Genomic DNA, 22,015 nt, shown 5'->3' with positions numbered 1-22,015 from the left:
TGTCCACACACCAGAGCCCCAGACAAGATCGGAATTCTTACAATGTATCTGTCCTCTCAGAGCAATACTTCAAAAATCTATCTAATATCAAAAATCTATCTCACTCAATTGGACATCCATTTCTTTCTTTATGGTGACCAGGACACATTGTTGCTAAAGTATACAGTTGTGGCCAAAAGTTTGAAAATTTTCACAAGGTTTGCTGCTTCAGTGTCTTTAGATATTTTTTGTTAGATGTTACTATGGAATACTGGAATATAATTACAAGCATTTCATAAGTGGCAAATGCTTTTATTCACAATTACATGAAGTTGATGCATAGTCAACATTTGCAGTGCTGACTCTTCTTTTTCAAGACCTCTGCAATCTGCCCTGCCATGTTGTCAATTAACTTCTGGGCCACATCCTGACTGATGGCAGCCCATTCTTGCATAATCAATCCTTGGAGTTTGTCAGAATTAGTGGGTTTTTGTTTGTCCACCCGCCTCTTGAGGATTGACCACAAGTTCTCAATGGGTTTAAGTTCTGGGGAGTTTCCTGGCCATGGACCCAAAATATCAATGTTTTGTTCCCCGAGTCAATTAGTTATCACTTTTGCCTTACGGCAAGGTGCTCCATCATGCTGGAAAAGGCATTGTTCGTCGCCAAACTGTTTCTGGATGGTTGGGAGGATGTCTTGGTACCATTCTTTATTCATGCCTGTGTTCTTAGGCAAAATTGTGAGTGAGCCCACTCCCTTGGCTGAGAAGCAACCCCACACATAAATGGTCTCAGGATGCTTTACTGTTGGAATGACACAGGACTGATGGTAGCGCTCACCTTGTCTTCTCCGGACAAGCTTTTTTCCGGAAAGGGGATTGATCAGAGAAAATGACTTTACCCCAGTCCCCAGCAGTCCAATCCCTGTACTCGTTGCAGAATATCAATTCGTCCCTGATGTTTTTCCTGGAGAGAAGTGGCTTCTTTGCTGCCCTTCTTGACACCAGGCCATCCTCCAAAAGTCTTCACCTCACTGTGCATGCAGATGCACTTACACCTGCCTGCTGCCATTCCTGAGCAAGCTCTGTACTGGTGGTGCCCCGATCCCGCAGCTGAATCAACTTTAGGAGACGGTCCTGGCGCTTGCTGGACTTTCTTGGGCGCCCTGAAGCCTTTCTTCACAACAATTGAACCGCTCTCCTTGAAGTTCTTGGTGATCCGATAAATGGTTGATTTAGGTGCAGTCTTACTGGCAGCAATATCCTTGCCTGTGAAGCCCTTTTTGTGCAAAGCAATGATGACGGCACGTGTTTCCTTGCAGGTAACCATGGTTGACAGAGGAAGAACAATGATTCCAAACACCACCCTCCTTTTGAAGCTTCCAGTCTGTTATTCAAACTCAATCAGCATGACATAGTGATCTCCAGCCTTGTCCTTGTCAACACTCACACCTGTGTTAACGAGAGAATCACTGACATGATGTCAGCTGGTCCTTTTGTGGCAGGGCTGAAATGCAGTGGAAATATTTTTGGGAGATTCAGTTCATTTGGATGGCAAAGAGGGACTTTGCAATTCATCTGATCACTCTTCATAACATTCTGGGGTATATGCAAATTTCCTTCATACAAACTGAGGCAGCAGACTATGTGAAAATGTATATTTGTGTCATTCTCAAAACTTTTGGCCACGACTATACATTTATGTTATCGCACAAGGTAATGTCTATTCTACACCAATCACACATTCTAATCATATCTGCTGTTTTCTCCCTCTCCCCTCTCTCCACAAATTCCTGTCAGCTCACACTAAACCCAAACACAGGCTTCTACAACATCCACCTGACTGAGGGGGACCAGGAAGTGACAATGAAGGAACCCAAACTGTGCCTCAACCATCCAGAGAGGTTCCACATTCTCCAGGAGCTGTGTAAGTATGGTCTGTCTGGGGCCCACTTTAACTGGGAGGTAGAGTGGAGAGGGAAGAAGGCCTACATAGCAGTCTCTTACAACAACGTCAGCAGGATGGGCTTTGGTCCAGAAGCCCAGTTTGGCCTCAATGATAAGTACTGGGGTTTACTTTGCACCAAAGAAGCCTGTAGTTTCCTACATAACAACATAGAGACTAAACTACCTGCCCCTGGCCCTGAGTCCTGTAGTAGGGTAGGGGTGTACCTGGATCACAGGGCTGGAGATCTGTCCTTCTACAGCGTCTCTGAAACAATTACCCTCCTCCATACTGTCCAGACTGTATTCACTCGGGCCACTCAACCAAGGGGCTTTGGGCAGAGCTAAATTTATTTTGCTCCAGTGATAACAGATATTAGACTCCCAGGTGGAGAGAAAGGCAATCTATTCAAGCACACACAAGCACACTAAAGCAATATACACAAACAGACCCATAACAGACATTTACTTGTATAATTTATATTGAAAACAGGTTAAAAACATTAGTCTCCCTTATATAAACTGTAACAGTGACCTTCGATCATACTTACAACCGTGCCCTTTTATTTCATCCCCATTCAGTATTGCCATACTTGAGCAATACATCAGAAACCAAGTGCATAGGAAAAGGTGTGATATGATATCAATAACGCACTTCATACTATAAAAACAGAACAAGACAGGACAGTACGGAGCTTGTCATCCCGGTTGGCTGTCCATCTGTGAGCCCGAATGGAAGGATCTGATGTCTTCTCCTATGAACTCATTCACTGCAGGCAAAAAGACACAGCAACCAGTCAGACATTTATATATGAATTCATGCTGTATACTGTATCAATAAATCTATACAAACAAACATGGTACAAATGTATTGTTACTGTTGTAACGATGCAGACCAACACCAATGAGAACCTCCCACAAACTTCTCACCTTCCTCTAATGTAATGTGGTGAAAGGATGATGAGCTGGCAAATTCCAGGGGGGCTCTCCTGCATTTTAGGTCCAGCCTGAGCTTCCCTTTCCCCAGGTCCCCTGCCCTGGTGGTCCCATACCTCATAGTGGGAGTACGGTGGTGGGTAGAAGTCCTGATAAGGGCTAGGGTTGGAAGGAGGCGAGGGGCAGACCTCATGAGGGTGCGGGTAGTGGGGGAAGGGAGAGGTAGTCATGGGGGGACGAGGGGAGGAGGAGATGGGGCTGCTGGAGGGGAAGGGACTCAGAGAGGAGGAGTGGGAGGGAGAGGGGGAAGAGGACAGGTATGGGGAGTCCAGCCAAGGGGAGGGGGAGGGAGGCTGGGGGACTCTGGGGTAAAAGGGAGGCAGTAGCTCAGTGAAGCCCAGCTCCAAGTTCTCAAAGCTGGGGTGTCTCTCCGACAGAGAACCTCTGCTCTCCTCCACAGCTTCCGGCTTGTGGCAGTACTCCTGGTAGCTCTGGCCGGGGTAGGGAGGAGAGCAGGCTGAAGGGTAGGGGGGGAAGGTGGAAAGCCAGTCCTCCCTCCTCGAGCATGGGATCATTCCCCCGGTGCACACCGCTGTCCACCCTGCTGGGCCCCCTCATGGAGCAGAGTGTCACCCCCTCTAGGGGCAAGGCAGAGGGATGCGACAGCAGAGGGTCCTCCTCTTTAAACATGACTGAGGGTGAAAAATAAGTGGTAATATGTAGTCTGGTCCCTGACCACATAGATAAATACCATGGAGATGAATTGTTCAAAATGAACCAAAAACAACAAAGACATTTCCAGTCTCAGCTGAGAGGCTGATGGATGAAGTGAGGCGAGACTCACCGGGCAGGTACTTGAAACAGTGAGTGCTGCTCCTTTTTCTCTTCCCGTTGGAGATGTAAAGGCACACAGATACTGGGCGGCTCACTGAGAGGTCACTATAGGCTGGAACTCGCACACACAGCAAGCACTGGGGGAGGACAACATGAACAATATACATTACAATTCTCGTACATGTGCATGAACACTTATGCTCGCACACTCAAACACACATACACCTAGAAACATATTATTTACCTCACTACTGTTGTCACGGTCAACATGTGCCTCCTCTTCCCACTGTAGCTTTCCATCTGGTAAATAAGGATATCAATTATACCTCATTTAATGGATGGTGCACATTGAACATTGAAGAATTGTACACAATCATGCTTACACACACACACACACACACACACACACACACACACACACACACACACACACACACACACACACACACACACACACACACACACACACACACACACACACACACACACACACACACACACACACACACACACACACACACACACACACACACACACACACACACACGCACGCATCATTACCTGTCCCTCTTTCCATAAAAAGCACTCTGGACATGGGCAGGAAGTTAGACCCACCCAACAGTAGCTCCTCCCCTCCTTCCACAGAGCAGGATGTAAGACTGACCGACTCCACCACTGGCAGCTCCTGAGCAGAGCGCTGGGCTGAGGAGAGAGATTGAGAGGAGAGAGAGAGAGAGAGAAAGAGAAGACAGATGATTCGCTAGGATATTGCTAAATACTCAAAGAAAGTGTCAGGACAGGGAGAGTTGACTGTGATTGTTGGCTGGCTACTCACAGCACTCTATAGGAAGGGAGGCGACCTGCAGGGCCAGCACCCGTCCAGGCGGGGCCACGTGAGGGGCCAGGGGGAGGTGGGTACGGAACACGAGGCGCACACGCGTGTTCTTCCTCCCTACGTCCGTCTCTCCTTTCCTCAGCTCGATGTCCGAGTTCCTCAGCTTCAGAATGCCAGCACAGTCAATGCTGAGAGACAGAAAGGCTGTCTTATTCGCCACATAGACACACACTCACACCGTACAAAATACCATCTACACACTTACTTAGTACACACACATATACATACACAGGAAAGCTACTCTTTCTGCCTACTCTGTTACCCCATACAAACCTTTTGTGTCCATTCTCTTTGTTTCTCTGTTACTCACAGCGCAGTCATGTTGGTATCTGGGTTGAGGGGGATGTCCAGTATTTTGGTGCCAGCCTGGACGCTCTCCTGACTGGCAGTGCCCACCATCTTCCCTGTCACCCTGAGGATCAGAAGAAACGCTTTTACAATAAATACAAAAACACACCAAAACACTGAGGAGGCACATACAATAAAAGATTCACTGCAGTATTGTCACACGGTCGCCTACCTGTGAATCTGATAGAAAGGATGAGGCCGGATGGACCTGTCATCCGCTGTTCCCACAAACACCTGCAAAGAGAGTGGCTGTCTCTCTGTGTACCCAGTCAGCTGGGAGAGACAGAAAAGAGAGTTATTGTTTAGATATATACTGAGGGTATAAAACATTAAGAACACCTTCCTAATATTGAGTTGCAACCCCCCTTTTGCCCTCAGTACAGCCTCAGTTCGTCGGAGAATGGACTACAAGGTGTCGAAAGCGTTCTACAGGGATTTTATTTTTTTACATATTTTTTATTTAACCTTTATTTAACCAGGTAGGCCAGTCGAGAACAAGTTCTCATTTACAACTGCGACCTGGCCAAGATAAAGCAAAGCAGTGCGACACAAACAACAACACAGAGTTACACATGGAATAAACAAGCGTACAGTCAATAACACAATAGAAAAAAAGAAAGTCTATATACAGTGTGTGCAAATGGCATGAGGATGTAAGGCAATAAATAGGCCATAGTAGCAAAGTAATTACAATTTAGCAGACTAACACTGGAGTAATAGATGAGCAGATGATGATGAGCAGATGATGGTGTGTAAATAGTGATACTGGTGTGCAAAAGAGCAGCAAAGTAAATAAAAACAATATGGGGATGAGGTAGGTAGACTGGGTGGGTTATTTACAGATGGACTATGTGCAGCTGCGGCGATCGGTTAGCTGCTCAGATAGCTGATGCTTAAAGTTAGTGAGGGAAATGTAAGTCTACAGATTCAGCGATTTTTGCAATTTGTTCCAGTCACTGGAAGCAGAGAACTGGAAGGAAAGGCGACCAAAAGAGGTGTTGGCTTTGGGGATGACCAGTGAGATATACCTGCTGGAGCGCATGCTACGGGTGGGTGTTGCTATCGTGACCAGTGAGCTGAGATAAGGCGGAGCTTTACCGAGCATAGACTTATAGATGACCAGGGGCCAGTGGGTCTGGCAACGAATATGTAGCGAGGGCCAGCCGACTAGAGCATACAGGTCGCAGTGGTTGGTGGTATAAGGCGCTTTGGTAACAAAACGGATGGCACTGTGATAGACTGCATCCAATTCGCTGAGTAGAGTATTGGAAGCTATTTTGTAGATGACATCGCCGAAGTCGAGGATCGGTAGGATAGTCAGTTTTACTAGGGTAAGTTTGGCGGCGTGAGTGAAGGAGGCTTTGTTGCGAAATAGAAAGCCGATTCTAGATTTGATTTTGGATTGGAGATGTTTGATATGAGTCTGGAAGGAGAGTTTACAGTCTAGCCAGACACCTAGGTATACAGTGGGGCAAAATAGTCTTTAGTCAGACACCAATTGTGCAAGTTCTCCCACTTAAAAAAAATGAGAGAGGCCTGTAATTTTCATCATAGGTACACTTCAACTATGACAGACAAAATTAGGAAAAAAAATCCATAAAATCACATTGTAGGATTTAAAAAAAAAAAAGAATTTATTTGCAAATTATGGTGGAAAATAAGTATTTGGTCACCTACAAACAAGCAAGATTTCTGGCTCTCACAGACCTGTAACTTCTTCTTTAAGAGGCTCCTCTGTCCTCCACTCGTTACCTGTATTAATGGCACCTGTTTGAACTTGTTATCAGTATAAAAGACACCTGTCCACAACCTCAACCAGTTACACTCCAAACTCCACTATAGCCAAGACCAAAGAGCTGTCAAAGGACACCAGAAACAAAATTGTAGACCTGCACCAGGCTGGGAAGACTGCATCTGCAATAGGTAAGCAGCTTGGTTTGAAGAAATCAACTGTGGGAGCAATTATTAGGAAAAGGAAGTAACAAAGCCTACCATCAGTAACACACTACGCCGCCAGGGACTCAAATCCTGCAGTGCCAGATGTGTCCCCCTGCTTAAGCCAGTACATGTCCAGGCCCGTCTGAAGTTTGCTAGAGAGCATTTGGATGATCCAGAAGAAGATTGGAAGAATGTCATATGGTCAGATGAAACCAAAATATAACTTTTTGGTAAAAACTCAACTCCTCGTGTTTGGAGGACAAATAATGCTGAGTTGCATCCAAAGAACACCATACCTACTGTGAAGCATGGGGGTGGAAACATCATGCTTTGGGTCTGTTTTTCTGCAAAGGGACCAGGACAATTGATCCGTGTAAAGGAAAGAATGAATGGGGCCATGTATCGTGAGATTTTGAGTGAAAACCTCCTTCCATCAGCAAGGGCATTGAAGATGAAACGTGGCTGGGTCTTTCAGCATGACAATGATCTCAAACACACCGCCCGGGCAACGAAGGAGTGGCTTCGTAAGAAGCATTTCAAGGTCCTGGAGTGGCCTAGCCAGTCCTGGAGTGGCCAACAGCCACAAAACATCACTGCTCTAGAGGAGATCTGCATGGAGGAATGCGCCAAAATACCAGCAACAGTGTGTGAAAACCTTGTTAAGACTTACAGAAAACGTTTGACCTCTGTCATTGCCAACAAAGTGTATATAACAAAGTATTGAGATAAACGTTTGTTATTGACCAAATACTTATTTTGCAAATCAATTCATTAAAAATCCTACAATGTGATTTTCTGGATTTCTTTCTTCTAATTTTGTCTGTCATAGTTGAAGTGTACTTATGATGAAAATTACAGGCCTCTCTCATCTTTTTAAGTGGGAGAACTTGCACAATTGGTGGCTGACTAAATACTTTTTTGCCCCACTGTATGTAGTTGTCCACGTATTCTAGGTCAGAACCGTCCAGAGTTGTGATGCTAGTCGGGCAGGCGGGTGCGGGCAGCGAACAGTTGAAAAGCATGCATTTAGTTTTACCAGCGTTTAATAGCAGTTGGAGGCCACGGAAGGAGTATGGCATTGAAGCTTGTTTGGAGATTAGTTAACAAAGTGTCCAAAGAAGGGCCAGATGTATACAGAATGGTGTCGTCTGCGTAGAGGTGGATCAGGAAATCACCCGCAGCAAAAGCGACATTGTTGATATATACAAAGAAAAGAGTTGGCCCGAGAATTGAACCCTGTGGTACCCCCATAGGGACTGCCAGAGGTCCGGACAACAGGCCCTCCGATTTGGCACACTGAACTCTGTCTGCGAAGTAGGTGAACCAGGCGAGGCAGTAATTTGAGAAACCAAGGCTATTGAGTCTGCCGATAAGAATACGTTGATTGACAGACTCGAAAGCGTTAGTCAGGTCGATGAAGACGGCTGCACAGTAAGGTTTTTTATCGATGGTGGTTATGATGTCGTTTAGTACCTTGAGCGTGGCTGAGGTGAACCCATGACCAGCTCGGAAACCGGATTGCACAGCGCAGAAGGTACGATGGCATTCGAAATGGTCAGTGATCTGTATATTAACTTGGCTTTCAAAGACTTTAGAAAGGCAGGGCAGGATGGATATAGGTCTATAACAGTTTGGGTCTAGAATATCACCCCCTTTAAAGAGGGGAATGACCGCGGCAGCTTTCCAATCTTTAGGGATCTTGGACGATACGAAAGAGAGGTTGTACAAACTGGTAATAGGGGTTGCAACAATGGTGGTGGATAATTTTAGAAAGAGAGGTCCAGATTGTCTAGCCCAGCTGATTTGTAGGTTTTGCAGCTCTTTCAGAACATCTGAGATCTGGATTTGGGTGAAGGAGAATCTGGGGAGGCTCGGGCAAGTAGCTGCGGGGTTTCCAGAGCTGTTGGCAGGGGTTGGGGTAGCTAGGAGGAAAGCATGGCCAGCCGTAGAGAAATGCTTATTGAAAATTTAGATTATCATGGATTTATCGGTGGTGACAGTGTTACCTAGCCTCAGTGCAGTGGGCAGCTGGGAGGAGGTGATCTTGTTCTCCATGGACTTTACAGTGTCCCCAACTTTTTGGAGTGAGAGCTACAGGTTGCAAATTTCTGTTTGAAAAAGCTAGCCTTTGCTTATCTGAATGACTGTGTGTATTGGTTCCTGACTTCCCTGAACAGTTGCATACTATTCGATGCTATTGCAGTCCGCCACAGGGTGTTTTTTTGCTGGTCAAGGGCAGTCAGGTCTGGAGTGAACCAAGGGCTATATATATATATCTGTTCTTAGTTCTACATTTTTTGAAAGGGGCATGCTTTTTTAAGCTGGTGAGAAAATGACTTTTAAAGAACGACCAGGCATCCTCGACTGACGGGATGAGGTCAATATCCTTCCAGGATACCCGGAACAGATTGATTAGAAAGGCCTGCTCGCAGAAGTGTTTTAGGGAGCATTTAACAGTGATGAGTGGTGGACGTTTGACCGCGGACCCATAGCGGATGCAGGCAATGAGGCAGTGATCACTGAGATCCTGATTGAAAACAGCAGAGGTGTATATGGAGGACAAGTTGGTCAGGCTAATATCTATGAGGGTGCCCATGCTTACGGATTTAGGGTTGTACCTGGTGGTTTCCTTGATGATTTGTGTGACATTGAGGGCATCTATCTTATATTGTAGTACTTCTGGGGTGTTAAGCATATCCCAGTATAGGTTACCTAACAGAACGAACTCTGAAGATAGATGGTGGGCAATCAATTTACATATGGTGTCCAGGGCACAGCTGGGAGCTGAGGGGGGTCTGGCGGCAACAGTGAGAGACTTATTTCTGGAGAGATTCATTTTTAAAATTAGATGCTTGAACTGTTTGGTCAGAGACCTGGGAAGTATGACAGAACTTTGCTGGCTGTCTCTGCAGTAGATTGCAACTCCTCCCCCTTTGGCAGTTCTATCTTGACGGAAATGTTGTAGTTGGGTATGGAAATCTCAGAATTTTTGGTGGCCTTCCTAAGCCAGGATTCAGACACGGCAAGGACATCAGGGTTGGCGGAGTGTGCTAAAGCAGTGAGTAAAACAAACTTAGGGAGGAGGCTTTTGATGTTGACATGCATGAAACCAAGGCTTTTTCGATTACAGAAGTCAACAAATGAGAGTGCCTTGGGACACGCAGGGCCTGGGTTAACCTCCACATCCCCGAGGAACAAAGGAGGAGTAGGATGAGGGTACAGCTAAAGGCTAGCAAAACTGGTTGTCTAGTGCGTTGGGGACAGAGAATAAAAGGAGCAGATTTCTGGGCGTGGTAGAAAAGATTCAGGGCATAATGTGCAGACAGGGGTATGGTGGGGTGCGGGTACAGTGGAGGTAAGCCCAGGCACTGAGTGATGATAAGAGAGGTTGCATCTCTGGACATGCTGGTTATACTGGGTGAGGTCACCGCATGTGTGGGAGATGGGACATCTAAGGTATCTAAGGCATGTTGATTATGGCTAGGGGCTCCACATTAAACTAAAACAATGATAACTATCCTAAACAACAGTATACAAGGCATATTGACATTTGAGAGAGACATAAAGCGAGGCATAAAGCAATCACAGGTGTTGATTGGGAGAGCTAGCTAAGACAACAACGGGTAAGACCACAACAGCTAATCAGCTAAGACAACAACAACAGGTAAAATGGTGATGAATGGGCTGAGAGCGTCGGTTAACTACACACAGGGCCTGAGTTCGGGGCTAGGGCCGACAGATAAACAAAGGCAAACAAAGTGGAGTACCGTGTTAAATGAACAGTCCAGCAGGCATCAGCTATGTAGCCAAGTGATCATAGGGTCCAGTGTACAGCAATAGATGGAATAGGGAAGTCGCGGGTAGTCGTTGCTATGCTAGCACGCGGGAGACATGGCGTTTAAAGTTAGCAGGCCGGGGTAAGTAGAAGCGTCTGCTCTGACGTCCAGCAAAGGCCGGTTGAAGGCACAGCTGATGGAATTACATCTGCGGACCAGTCGTGGTGGTATGGCGGTGTGCCGTTTCGACGAAGGGACCGGGCCAGATGGCGAAAGAGGTGCTGGCCCATGTTGACTCCAATGCTTCCCATAGTTGTGTTAAGTTGTCTAGAAGTCCTTTGGGTGGTGGACCATTCTTGATACACATACCTACATAGCTACTACCATACCCCGTTCAAAGGCACTTAAATCTTTTGTCTTGCCCATTCACCCTCTGAATGGCACCCATCCATGTCTCGACTTCTCAAGGCTTAAAAATCCTTCCTTGACCTGTCTCCTCCCCTTCGTCTACACTGATTGAAGTTGATTTAACAAGTGACATCAATAAGGGATCATAGCTTTCACCTGGATTCACCTGGTCAGTCTATGTCATGGAAAGAGCAGGTGTCCTTAATGTTTTGTACACTCAGTTCATACAGTATGTGTTAGTTTGGGATTGAAACCATAATAATATAATTGACTTATTATACCTTAACAACCGGATGTCCCCCTGGTGATGCCTTGACGGCTCCTCTGCTTCCCTCCGTCTCGTAGTGGGCTCGGTGGTGTGGGCGGGGCTGCACCTCGATACGCAGTTCATATTGGTCAAACTGAGTTGGCAGAGGCCAATCAAGTGGTGGCAGAGCATTGGATCTGTAAGAACAATGGACCAGTCAGATGTGTGGCTGGGGCTGAGGGGAACATCCTGGCCACCCAAAGAATAATAATGGCAACACACTATTGAGGGATACTGTATAAACACATTGTGTAACCTGAACAGAGGGCTGTGGGCGCTGGCTCTGGTCCTCCCCCAGCCCAGAGCAGGGGGCACAGACAGGTAGTCCATGCCCATGGAAGGGGCCTCTCTCCTCTGCTGCAGCGGCTCTGGGAGTGGGCAGTGGGAGCTATGGGCTGGAGCCTGCACTTGCTCCACCTCCCTGGGGGAAACCTGGAGGACACAAGCCAGGGACTTCTGGTTGAGCATGAAAACAAACTATGGAACTTAAGATCTACAAACCACCAGCTGACCTGCTCCAGTGACGTCTTCCTGGTCTTCTGTGGGATGCTCAGCTCAAAGCTGCTGTTGGGACCCTGTGACTGAGAGGTGGAGTCTCCTTCCTCCTGGTTACAGGAGTGGTCCTCAGAGTAGCTGCTCCTGCGGGAGGTGCAGGGGGAGGCCAGGGGGGAGTTCCTGCGCTTCTTACCCCCCGGGGAGGTTGGCCGGGAGGAGGGCGACAGGCAGAAATGGGAAGTGACCTCATTGAGATCCTCCTCCTCTACTAGCAGCGAATCACAGCTGGACGCAGGACTGAGCCAGCCGCGAGAAGAGGGGCTGGAGGCAGGGCTTGGGCTCAGGGAGCCAGTGCCGGTGCCGCCGTCGCGGTAGCAGAATGGGTCCAGTAGGGGGAGGTAGAGGCGCTCCCTCTCCCAGCCACCTCCTGTGTCCCAGTAGTTACTTCCTGCTGGGGCAGTGTCATCCTCTGGAGAGATAGTAGTGATCTGGATGCTAGGGCACTCCAACACACGGGACTCTGAGACCTGGGAGAGAGAGAAAGATGGAGAAAACCAGACATACAGACAGACATAACATTGACCCAGTGAGTCCCACTGCAACGGCGGTGCGATTTGGACTTCTAACCCCTTTAACATTGTGCGTTTGAGCTACAGACCTCTTGTACCAATGAATGTGTCTATTTCTTCTGCATCTGTTGGTAACAACCAATAGTCTGTGTGATTAACCGGGGCTAAGCTAGAGCGGTGTTTGTGAGACAAGGGCAGATCCCAGAAGCGGTCCAGGGACGGGTCTTTTTACAGAAACATCTGTAGAGTCTGAATGGTTAGAGCTACAAACTATTAAACATATCTATGAAAAGCTGAGACTCTCAGAAACATGGACATATTTTGCTCTATGACTCTCACAAGCTGCATAGGAGTCGCTGCAAGGTGAGGGGTATTTCTACATAGAAGATCATAGCACATCTGAAGGACAGCGTCTATAATACCGTAAAAAGCTCACATCGTTGCTGTCATATACTATTATTATTATTATTATTATATACTCCACACGGTTGTCACTGACTAGGTGGATATTCATTTCCCACTGAGAAAATCATTTCTGTACTTGCAGCATTATTTTGTTACCTTTTTTGTGTTGACATTTGAAGGCGACAGTTTATGTCAAATGTTTTTTTTGTGTTGTACTTGTAGCCCTTGTTGTCCTTAGAATGAAATGGTAAAACACTTGGTCGTCTGGCTAAATATAACGGCTAAACATGCAGATCAATGAAAGTCATGTAAAATGAAAAGCTGATTTTTGCTGGGGTCTCGGAACTGATAGGGTCAACAATAGAGACATGTACAGTAGGGACCATACTGTAAGGACAGGTAAGGCTTCCAGCATCTCTGCCCCACTCTCACTGACCAGGAGAGTAACTGGCCCATCTCTGACCACTCACTTGTACAGATCGCGCTGGAAGACTCTCATAAGTCCCGCTGAACTCCCTCACCAAGGCACGCCTGGGGGGCGGGGAATGCATCCCAGCCCTTTGACTGGCTGAAGAAGACGGTGGGGTAGGGATGCCGATTGGCTGGCCTACATGAGTGGCAGCCAGGTGGCCGTCTGTGACCAAACACAAAAGGTGGAACAAGTGTCAGAAGTCTCTCAGTTACAGTTGACATGGTAAGCTGTATCCTACTGAGTTCACTGTTAAGAGAGTAGAGACCAAATACATTCACGTTGAAGAGTGAAACTACTACTAGAAAAAGTATCCCCTAACTCTCATGAATGGTAATAAAATAAGTAAGGAAATGTCCCTTACTGGTGTTTTAACTGCACATTACACTAAACATTACCCTGCTGTGGTGTGGTGGTGCAGTAGACAGTACCAGGCAGTTAGGGTCACTGTAAAGCACGGTGTCCACCACGGAACAGTGTCCATTATGGATCACTGGTCAGCCTAGTGCAGCAGTGAAGAGGAACAGTACGCACCGTGGTAACTTCTCTTGTAGTACGTTTAAGGCTAGGGTGTGGTATGACTATTTTATGCCCAGTGTGGGCGGTAAAGAGATGCGTGGGTGGGTGAGAGGGGTGTGTATGAAAGCTGAAGGGGGGGGGGGGTTAGAAGAAAAGGGGTGAAGGAGAGGGAGGGAGAAAGTAAAGGAGGGAGAACGGAGGGAGGGAGGTGTGGTGCATGCTCGGTAAACAGAGATTGAGGTTTCAATCCAGATGGCAGCTGTTAACTTCACTCACACGCACAGCTGATTAGAACCACATTGAATGCTGCCCTTACACACAAACACACACACACACACACACACACACACACACACACACACACACACACACACACACACACACACACACACACACACACACACACACACACACACACACACACACACACACACACACACACACACACACACACACACACACACACACACACACACACACACACAACATACAGGCAAGCACAAGCATGCAATACACAGCACGCAAACTCCATCACACGAACACACACACATCCCCCACACGCAGACAAGCACACACTAGGCCTACATCCAGACACATAATTTATCTATATCCAGGTAGAGAGAGAGAGAGAGAGAGAGAGAGAGACAGGGAGAGAGAGAGAGAGAGAGAGAGAGAGAGAGAGAGAGAGAGAGAGAGAGCAGAGAGAACAGGAGGCCTCATACTTTTACCAATGATGAACATACTCAGATCAAGTCAAACTAAATAATTCTCATGACATACCATACACCACACAGAGACAAATCACTACAGTGTGGATTAGACATCAACATTGGGAATCATTGACCATCTTCTTTTCCCCTTTCTGTCATTCTCTCTCTGTCAATCTCTCTCTCACTGTCACACACATTCACACACACTATCCAAGAAAGTGTTCTAACCAGTATTGCTCGACGTTGGGAGCGACAGGGAGCTCTCAGTCCTCTCCCCTGCGACGGTGTGCTCCTGGTCCGCGTTGCGCAGCGGGGATGGGCCCCGGAGTTGGCGCGGCGGGTCCTCCTCAAAAACCAACTTGAACTCGAACTCCCCCTCCTCCCAGCCCGAACCCGGAGCGGCCCCCATCCCCTCAGCACGCGGAATAAATCAGAGAGACTGATGAAGAGAGCACCCTGGCTGAAAAGATTGAGATCTACCTAAGCGTGATCCAATAATAATAATACTTTCCTTGGTCCTTTAAAAAAAAAAACATCGACGTTTTCGCAAAATGTATACGTTCAAGGGTAGGTCCAACATTCGTTCTTGTGGTCCAACATTCGTTCTTGTGGTCGTTCTTGCTCAGAAACTCTCTCTGTAACTTTTTACAATGTCTTCCGCCGATAAGACATCTTTTTGGACCACCGCTTCATCTATTTCATTCGAAGTTTTGGAGAAGACAAATGTTATGCGTAGGCTAGCCTATATCGTTGAGTTCTTTGAAATTCGTAAACGATCGGGCCGTTATCTATCTATTCCACCACAGGCTATCAGTGTTTCATTCTATTGCTCTCTCGCCATCCTTTCTTCTATTCGACCAGAAAAAAAGTGTATCAAATATTTTTGTAGTACTTTACCCTTAATTGCCTTTGGGTGGGTTTCTCAGCACAGTTGGACCGTTACTGGAATTCCATAGGACATTTGGGTTGTCAGTCAAGGAGACCCCCTCCCCTCTCCCCCTGCCTATGTCCATGAGCTGAGGAGGTTTGCTTGCTTTGAGATTTTTTACCAAGTTCTCATAAATAATGAATCAGTTATGTGGCATATACTGTAGATTATTGCATACATTTCCTCTGACAGTTTGACATCACATCCTTGAATTTCCAGGCGTTTTCTGCCTTCCCTCCCTCCCCCATCACCAAACTTTTTAAATGGCATCAACTCGAGTGTAATACAAGTAATGAACTGGCCCTCTTGAGCCAGATGTTTGGCTGGTGGGCTGTTCTTCCCTGCTGTGGCCTCACTGAATGTCCCAGTGCTCTCTGTCACAAGAAGGACAATGATGCTTCGCTGTCACTCAGAGAGCATGAAGAGGCCAGGCTGTTTCCTGTGGTGTTTTACATGACAGCCCCCACCCCTCTTCTGTTTTCTTCCCTTTCTCCTCCCATTACCCCTCTCCCCCTTTCTCTTTTCCCTCCTCCAGCTCTCCCAGGCTCACCCCCTCCCTCTCTTCCTCCCTTCCTCGCCTTGCCTTGCGAGATCTGTTTCTGATTATCCTCTGTAGTCTGTCTGCACTCTGTCTGAGACGGGAGACGAAAAGCTTAAATAAACATGCTCCCTCCCTCTCTTTCTCTACCCCCCCCCCTTCTCTCCGTCACTCACCCCTCCTCCAGTTCTCACAATCATTATGCTATACAGGAGTTGGATACTTTTTTTGTGTGTGTCTCACTTTCTATAGTTCATACTCTTGGGGATGTGGGTACTGGTATCTTTTATCCAAATTAAGATAGTTACATTTGGTGAATGTTGTGGCACAATCAAGATTGAGCATTGCCTAAAGACTGCTTATTATTTAGGGTTATAGTTTAAATTAGGGGGGATTGGGATAATTCAGTAGGATTATGGCCTTCATGGAGTTTTGGCAAGAAATTAAAAAAGAGCTCTTTAGAGTTGATATAATCAGTAGCGTTTTATTTGGGAGGCAAATGAGTGTTACAAATTAGAAGGGTGATATGTGGGTCAAATCCTCAGGCTGGGTTTCAGCTGATGTCAACAGTTGAATGTCATACTCATTGACGGAGGAAGATAGAATTATGTGGATATGTTGCCACCATGTGGTAAAAAGGTGGAACAGTCTTTCCATAACATTCCCAGAAAGCGAATACATACAGTACAGGACAGGGGTATTATAATCCTACCCTGGAGGTCCGGACACCCGGCTGTTTTTTTGTTCTACCTGATAATGAACTGCATCCACCAGGTGTCACAGGTCTAAATTAGTCTCTGATTAGAGGGGATGAATGAAAAAACTGACTTCGAGTTCCAGATTTGAATTTGAGAGGTATAGGAGATGAAAGAGTGTGGCAGGTAGCCTAGCGGTTAAGAGAGTTGGGCCAGTAACCGAAAGGTCGCTGGTTCTAATCCCTGAGCCATCTAGGTTAAAAAAAATCTGTTGATGTGCCCTTGAGCAAAGCACTTAACCCTAGTTGCTCTGGATAAGAGTGTTTGCTAAAAACTCATATCATATATTCAGTGTATCCAAACACCAGGGGGAAGGAAGTGTTTATGATAACACATTTATATTTCAACGACAGAGCTAAAATCAGAAAAGAGAGTGGCTGGATGCATGTTTTGGTGGTGAGTGTGTTAGACAGGAACTGACAACTGTCAGTTCTGAAGAAATCAAATGTGTGTGTGATGGTGAGGTCCATGTCTTTATGTACCTGGACAAGAGAGTATCATTTTTCACTCACTCCTTAATTTTCTGTCTCTGCTTCTGCTGTCCTCCTTTTACCTTGTGCCCTACCCCGGAAATAACCAACATTCCTGGGTAAGTGTCAGAACTCTGTGAGCAAGTGTGTGCATGTGTGTGATTAGTGTCTAATACTCTTTCTGTGTACATGTTTGCGCTTGTGTGGTTTTGGTGGATCATGGTTGTGAAAATTGTATGTTTGCGTCATCAACACACTCTTATAGGTACCCTGGGGATACAGAAATATCCACTGTGATGGATGAGAATGGGAAATGTTTAAAGATTGTAACAATTTGTACAGCAATTGTTTTTTTAAACAAATTTTGCAAGCATAATAACATAATTGTTATTACATTTCACTAGCAGATGAAGTATCATTTGGGTTTCTGAGTGGCGCAGTGGTCTAAGGCACTGCATCTGAGTACTAGAGGTGTCACTACAGACCCTGGTTTGATTCCAGGCTGTATCACAACTGGCCATGATTGGGAGTCCCATAGTGCGGTTCACATTTGGTCTAGTGTTGTCTGGGTCTGGGCTGGGGTTGGCTGTCATTGTAAATAAGAATTTGTTCTTAACTGACTTGCCTAGTTAAATAAATGTTTTAAAAAATGAGAGAGAGAGAGAGAGAGAGAGAGAGAGAGAGAGAGAGAGAGAGAGAGAGAGAGAGAGAGAGAGAGAGAGAGAGAGAGAGAGAGAGAGAGAGAGAGAGAGAGAGAGAGAGAGAGAGAGAGAGTGTGTGTTAGGACACACCTCTCTTGCCCCTCACAGCGTGGGGCAGCACATTTTTTTGGGAAAATATCGGGGAAAGCAGTTGTAAAGAAGAACATAGACTGTCAGAAAGAGAGAGGGATTGGGATACGAGCTGTCAGAAAAGAGAAACAAAAAGAGAGCATAGAAAAATAGAAAATTGATCCCACCACATAATTACATGCCCTACTCAGCTCCATTGCTCTTTCTCATCATCTTCATCATCCTCTAAATGCTTAATTGGTTAATAAGGTGAGTGGCTGCAAATCTCCTGAACTTTTATCTGGCACATACTGTATTATCATTGTACGCTCATTGTCATTTTCTGTCTCGCTCTCTCTCTCTCTCTCTTTCTCTCTCTCTCCATATCTCTTTTTAATCGTTCCTCATTCATTTTCCAGTCTCTTTTCATTCCTTTACAAAACTTTTACATTTCTTTCCTCTTTTCTTCATGTATTTTCTCATTGCATCAAGTTCCATCTCTTCTGTCTCCTCTCTCCCCCTCTTCTCCATGTGTTGGTGAGCCCTTCCGGTCTCTGTGTGGTTCTGTGTTCCTTGCTGTTGACCGAACTCTGCCTTGGTTCCTCATGTTTACACATCTCTACACTGATCTGCTTTTGAAAGACACTAAAGCTGCTATAGTGCCGTAGTCTGGAAAGTAGGGTGGGTTTTATGTTCTCACATTCCCAAAGAACAGTTGTATTCTTTCCAGCAATTCAACCAGCATATAGTACAATTATAATACAGTACAATTTTAACTGCTTCAATTTAGTTCCCCTCCCCCTTTTTCTTTGTTAAAATAACTGGAAGAGGGGAAACTTGTTACCCTGTTAATAGCCGGTCAAATTAGTGTGATGATTGGCACGATTTCCACTTCTGTGAACCATTATTTGGTGTCCTTCCTCTGCATAGCTTGACAGAAAGTTAGAAACAGAACTTACAGCATGGAGGAAGACAAGTACAATGCCTTTGATGATAGGAGGATAGGATTGTGCCAATGTTGAGTATTGTGAGAGAAAGAGAGAGTCTTTCGAAGGAGCAGTGTTAACATTCGGCATGTTTTAGCATGCCGTCTCAGTGCTCTGCCAGTGTACTGTTGGCCAGGAGGCCTAATGTGAATATTTGCTTGCCTGATTCAGTAATATAATAATATATGCCATTTTGCAGACGCTTTTATCCAAAGCGACTTACAGTCATGTGTGCATACATTCTACGTATGGGTGGTCCCGGGGATCGAACCCACTACCCTGGCGTTACAAGCGCCATGCTCTACCAACTGAGCTACAGAAGGACATCACATTTTATGTGTGCTGCAAAAACATTGTCTACCGCAAGGAGACAAGAGTAATATGAGATAGAGAGAGCTATGTATCTCCAATCCCAAATCAAACCGTAGTCCAACCCTTTGGCACTTGGATTCAATTGGTGTAAACAATATGTAATATGCAAAACAATACACCTAACTTGGGTTCGAAGATCAAGCTCGATGCCACTTCCCAAATCCAAGCTTCATAAGAACAGGTCGAATTTCACCCAAATAGTACTATGCATGACTCTTTCTCTTTCTCTCTGTTCACCTCTCTCCCTCAGAATCAATAACAATCCCAATGGCCAATGACAGTGACTTCCTTCGTTCTTCCGACTCATCCATCTCCTTCCTTGATGTCTTCAATGACACAGAGATCAAAGATGACATCAATGTCCTGTTCTCGAACAGCACTGTTGAGGATCCCAGCGTTGTGAGTAACAACGCCACCACAGCCATTGGGGCCCTCATCCTGGGCCTGGTCTTCCTCCTCGGCGTTCCAGGGAACCTCTTCATCATCTGGAGTATCCTGGCCCGTGCCCGCCGACGCTCCGTCACCACCATCCTCATCCTCAACCTGGCGTGCGCCGACGGCTCCCTCATGTGCCTCACCATCTTCTTCATCATCTATTTGGCTAGGCGGAACTGGGACTTTGGCACCTACATGTGCAAGGGGGTGTTTTACCTGTGCAACACGAACATGTATGCCTCCATCTTCCTCATCACGTTGATGAGCCTGCACAGGCTGGTGGCAGTGGTTTGTCCCCAGCGAGTAGTGGCCCTGGCCAGCAAGAAGATGGTAGTGCGGGCAATAGTTGTGCTCTGGGTCCTGGTGTTCTTCATGGCTATCCCAGCTCTGGTGTTCAGGGAGCAGAGGGATGATCGTGACGAACTGAACAAAACCCAACGGGTTTGTGCCTCAGATCACGGAATGCCTCAACATGTAAGTTTAAGAGATAAGTGAATATTAAGTTAATAGTGGAGTTAGGTACATAATATATTGTTCTGGTTTAAGTGCATTGTTATTTATGTTGATACAGGTACGGTCATGATATGACTACTAAAATCATAAATCCTAACCAATCCTACATTTTCGCTCGAGATCTTGTTATGACAGACTCATTCATGTTCAAATACGCCTGGTATTCCACTATGCTATCACTACATGTGAGCAGTTAATCGTTACCTCATTTTTCATGTTCAGTTGGTGTTCCAGTACACCTTTGAGACTGTAGTGGGATTCCTGGTTCCGTACGGGATTATAGTGAGCAGCTACGTCTGCATCCTGAGACGCCTCAGACAGACCAAATTCCATCGCAAGGTCCGCAGTGAGAATCTCATCCTGGCCATCGTTGTGATGTTTGCCATCTTCTGGTTGCCCTATCACGTCATCAACATAATACAGGTGTGTGATCATATGGGATTGGTTCATTTTGACGTTTCACTCAGAATGTGGTGAGCAGCACAGGAAGTTGTGCTATTTTACAGTGAAGGAATGAAGGAAAGGTTTTTCTCTGTGGTTGCTTCTCCTAGGTGGTGGCTGAGCATTTGAGAGACGATTCAGCAACAAAAAAGAGGTAAGTGCTCACCAACTGACCCAACATTTCCCCTTCCATTTTAATATAACATAAGCACCGCCATACAATTACAGTAAAAAGACTAATGGCAACATGAACTGCATCCCTCCCTCTGCAGACTATATATGATATGGCAGTCCAGTCGTGCTGTGACCTCCGCTCTGGCCTTCATCAGCAGCTGTGCCAACCCTATTCTCTACACATTCGCTGGGAAGTCCTACATCAGAGAGAACGGCATGGCCTTCATGGCTCGCCTCTTTGAAGGGACATCTACGGACACTGGGATAAGGAAGGGCCAGCAGACAACCAGGGGCAGGGAGGGGAAGAGACTCAAAGAGACATTGTCTTTCAGCAGCACTGGGGGCAATGCTGTGATGAAATGAAAATAGACACTCATATGCAGGGTTGCACTGCACATGCTATCCACTCATCATGACGATGCACTCCTGCACACAGACTTCTTACATTGGTTTTTATTGCTATATAGATCTGCTCCTCTACTTGCATATGGGACCATCTGAAACAATCCCTACAATATTCAGTGCACCTCATGTGAGACACAAGTTTCTCACTAGACCCGACTTCTCTGCCACAATTCTTTTGTAAATGTGTTTGTCAAATGTGCCTTTTTTACTTTTAATTAATTTCTTGTGCCTCTTGAATGTTTGTTGAATCGCACGCAGGCATTCAATGCCCTGCGTTGACAGCCACACACCCAACAACCACAGTACTAGCACACAAACACATATTCTCAACCCCTGCCCCATGGAGAGCATCACTCCAGACACCACACAGCCAGAGCAGCACACAGCCAGTGCAGCACACAGCCAGAGCAGCACACAGCCAGAGCAGCACACAGCCGGAGCAGCACACAGCCGGAGCAGCACACAGCCGGAGAACCACACAGCCGGAGCAGCACACAGCCAGACACCACCCAGCCAGAGCACCACACAGCCAGAGCAGCACACAGCCAGACACCACCCAGCCAGAGCACCACCCAGCCAGAGCAGCACACAGCCAGACACCACCCAGCCAGAGCACCACCCAGCCAGAGCACCACCCAGCCAGAGCACCACCCAGCCAGAGCAGCGCACAGCCAGAGCAGCACACAGCCAGACACCA

At 46.4% G+C, this 22,015-nt stretch overlaps 2 protein-coding genes across 2 annotated transcripts; one reads left to right on the top strand and one right to left on the bottom strand.

The window, feature by feature from the left end:
• Positions 1-2,361: 2,361 nt before the first annotated feature.
• On the bottom strand, positions 2,362-15,551 carry LOC124041606 (nuclear factor of activated T-cells, cytoplasmic 4-like). Its single transcript, XM_046359374.1, has 13 exons — positions 14,760-15,551; positions 13,304-13,467; positions 11,877-12,386; positions 11,621-11,796; positions 11,339-11,501; positions 5,108-5,208; positions 4,898-4,999; positions 4,528-4,715; positions 4,254-4,394; positions 3,937-3,992; positions 3,703-3,829; positions 2,853-3,550; positions 2,362-2,692 (listed from the first exon to the last, which is right to left on the bottom strand). Exons 1-12 carry the CDS (start codon positions 14,938-14,940, stop codon positions 3,270-3,272), a joined length of 2,190 nt encoding a protein of 729 aa, XP_046215330.1. The 5' UTR covers positions 14,941-15,551; the 3' UTR covers positions 2,362-2,692; positions 2,853-3,269.
• Positions 15,552-18,042: 2,491 nt separating this feature from the next.
• Positions 18,043-21,800, top strand: LOC124040858 (leukotriene B4 receptor 1-like). The gene is made up of 5 exons (XM_046357960.1): positions 18,043-18,262; positions 19,601-20,259; positions 20,521-20,721; positions 20,850-20,893; positions 21,012-21,800. Exons 2-5 carry the CDS (start codon positions 19,618-19,620, stop codon positions 21,274-21,276), a joined length of 1,152 nt encoding a protein of 383 aa, XP_046213916.1. The 5' UTR covers positions 18,043-18,262; positions 19,601-19,617; the 3' UTR covers positions 21,277-21,800.
• The last annotated feature ends 215 nt before the right edge of the window (positions 21,801-22,015 follow it).

The sequence above is a fragment of the Oncorhynchus gorbuscha genome, linkage group LG08, assembly GCF_021184085.1.
Source record: "Oncorhynchus gorbuscha isolate QuinsamMale2020 ecotype Even-year linkage group LG08, OgorEven_v1.0, whole genome shotgun sequence".
NCBI classification, from domain to species: Eukaryota; Metazoa; Chordata; class Actinopteri; order Salmoniformes; family Salmonidae; genus Oncorhynchus; species Oncorhynchus gorbuscha.
This window is presented reverse-complemented; position numbering and strand designations above follow the sequence as displayed.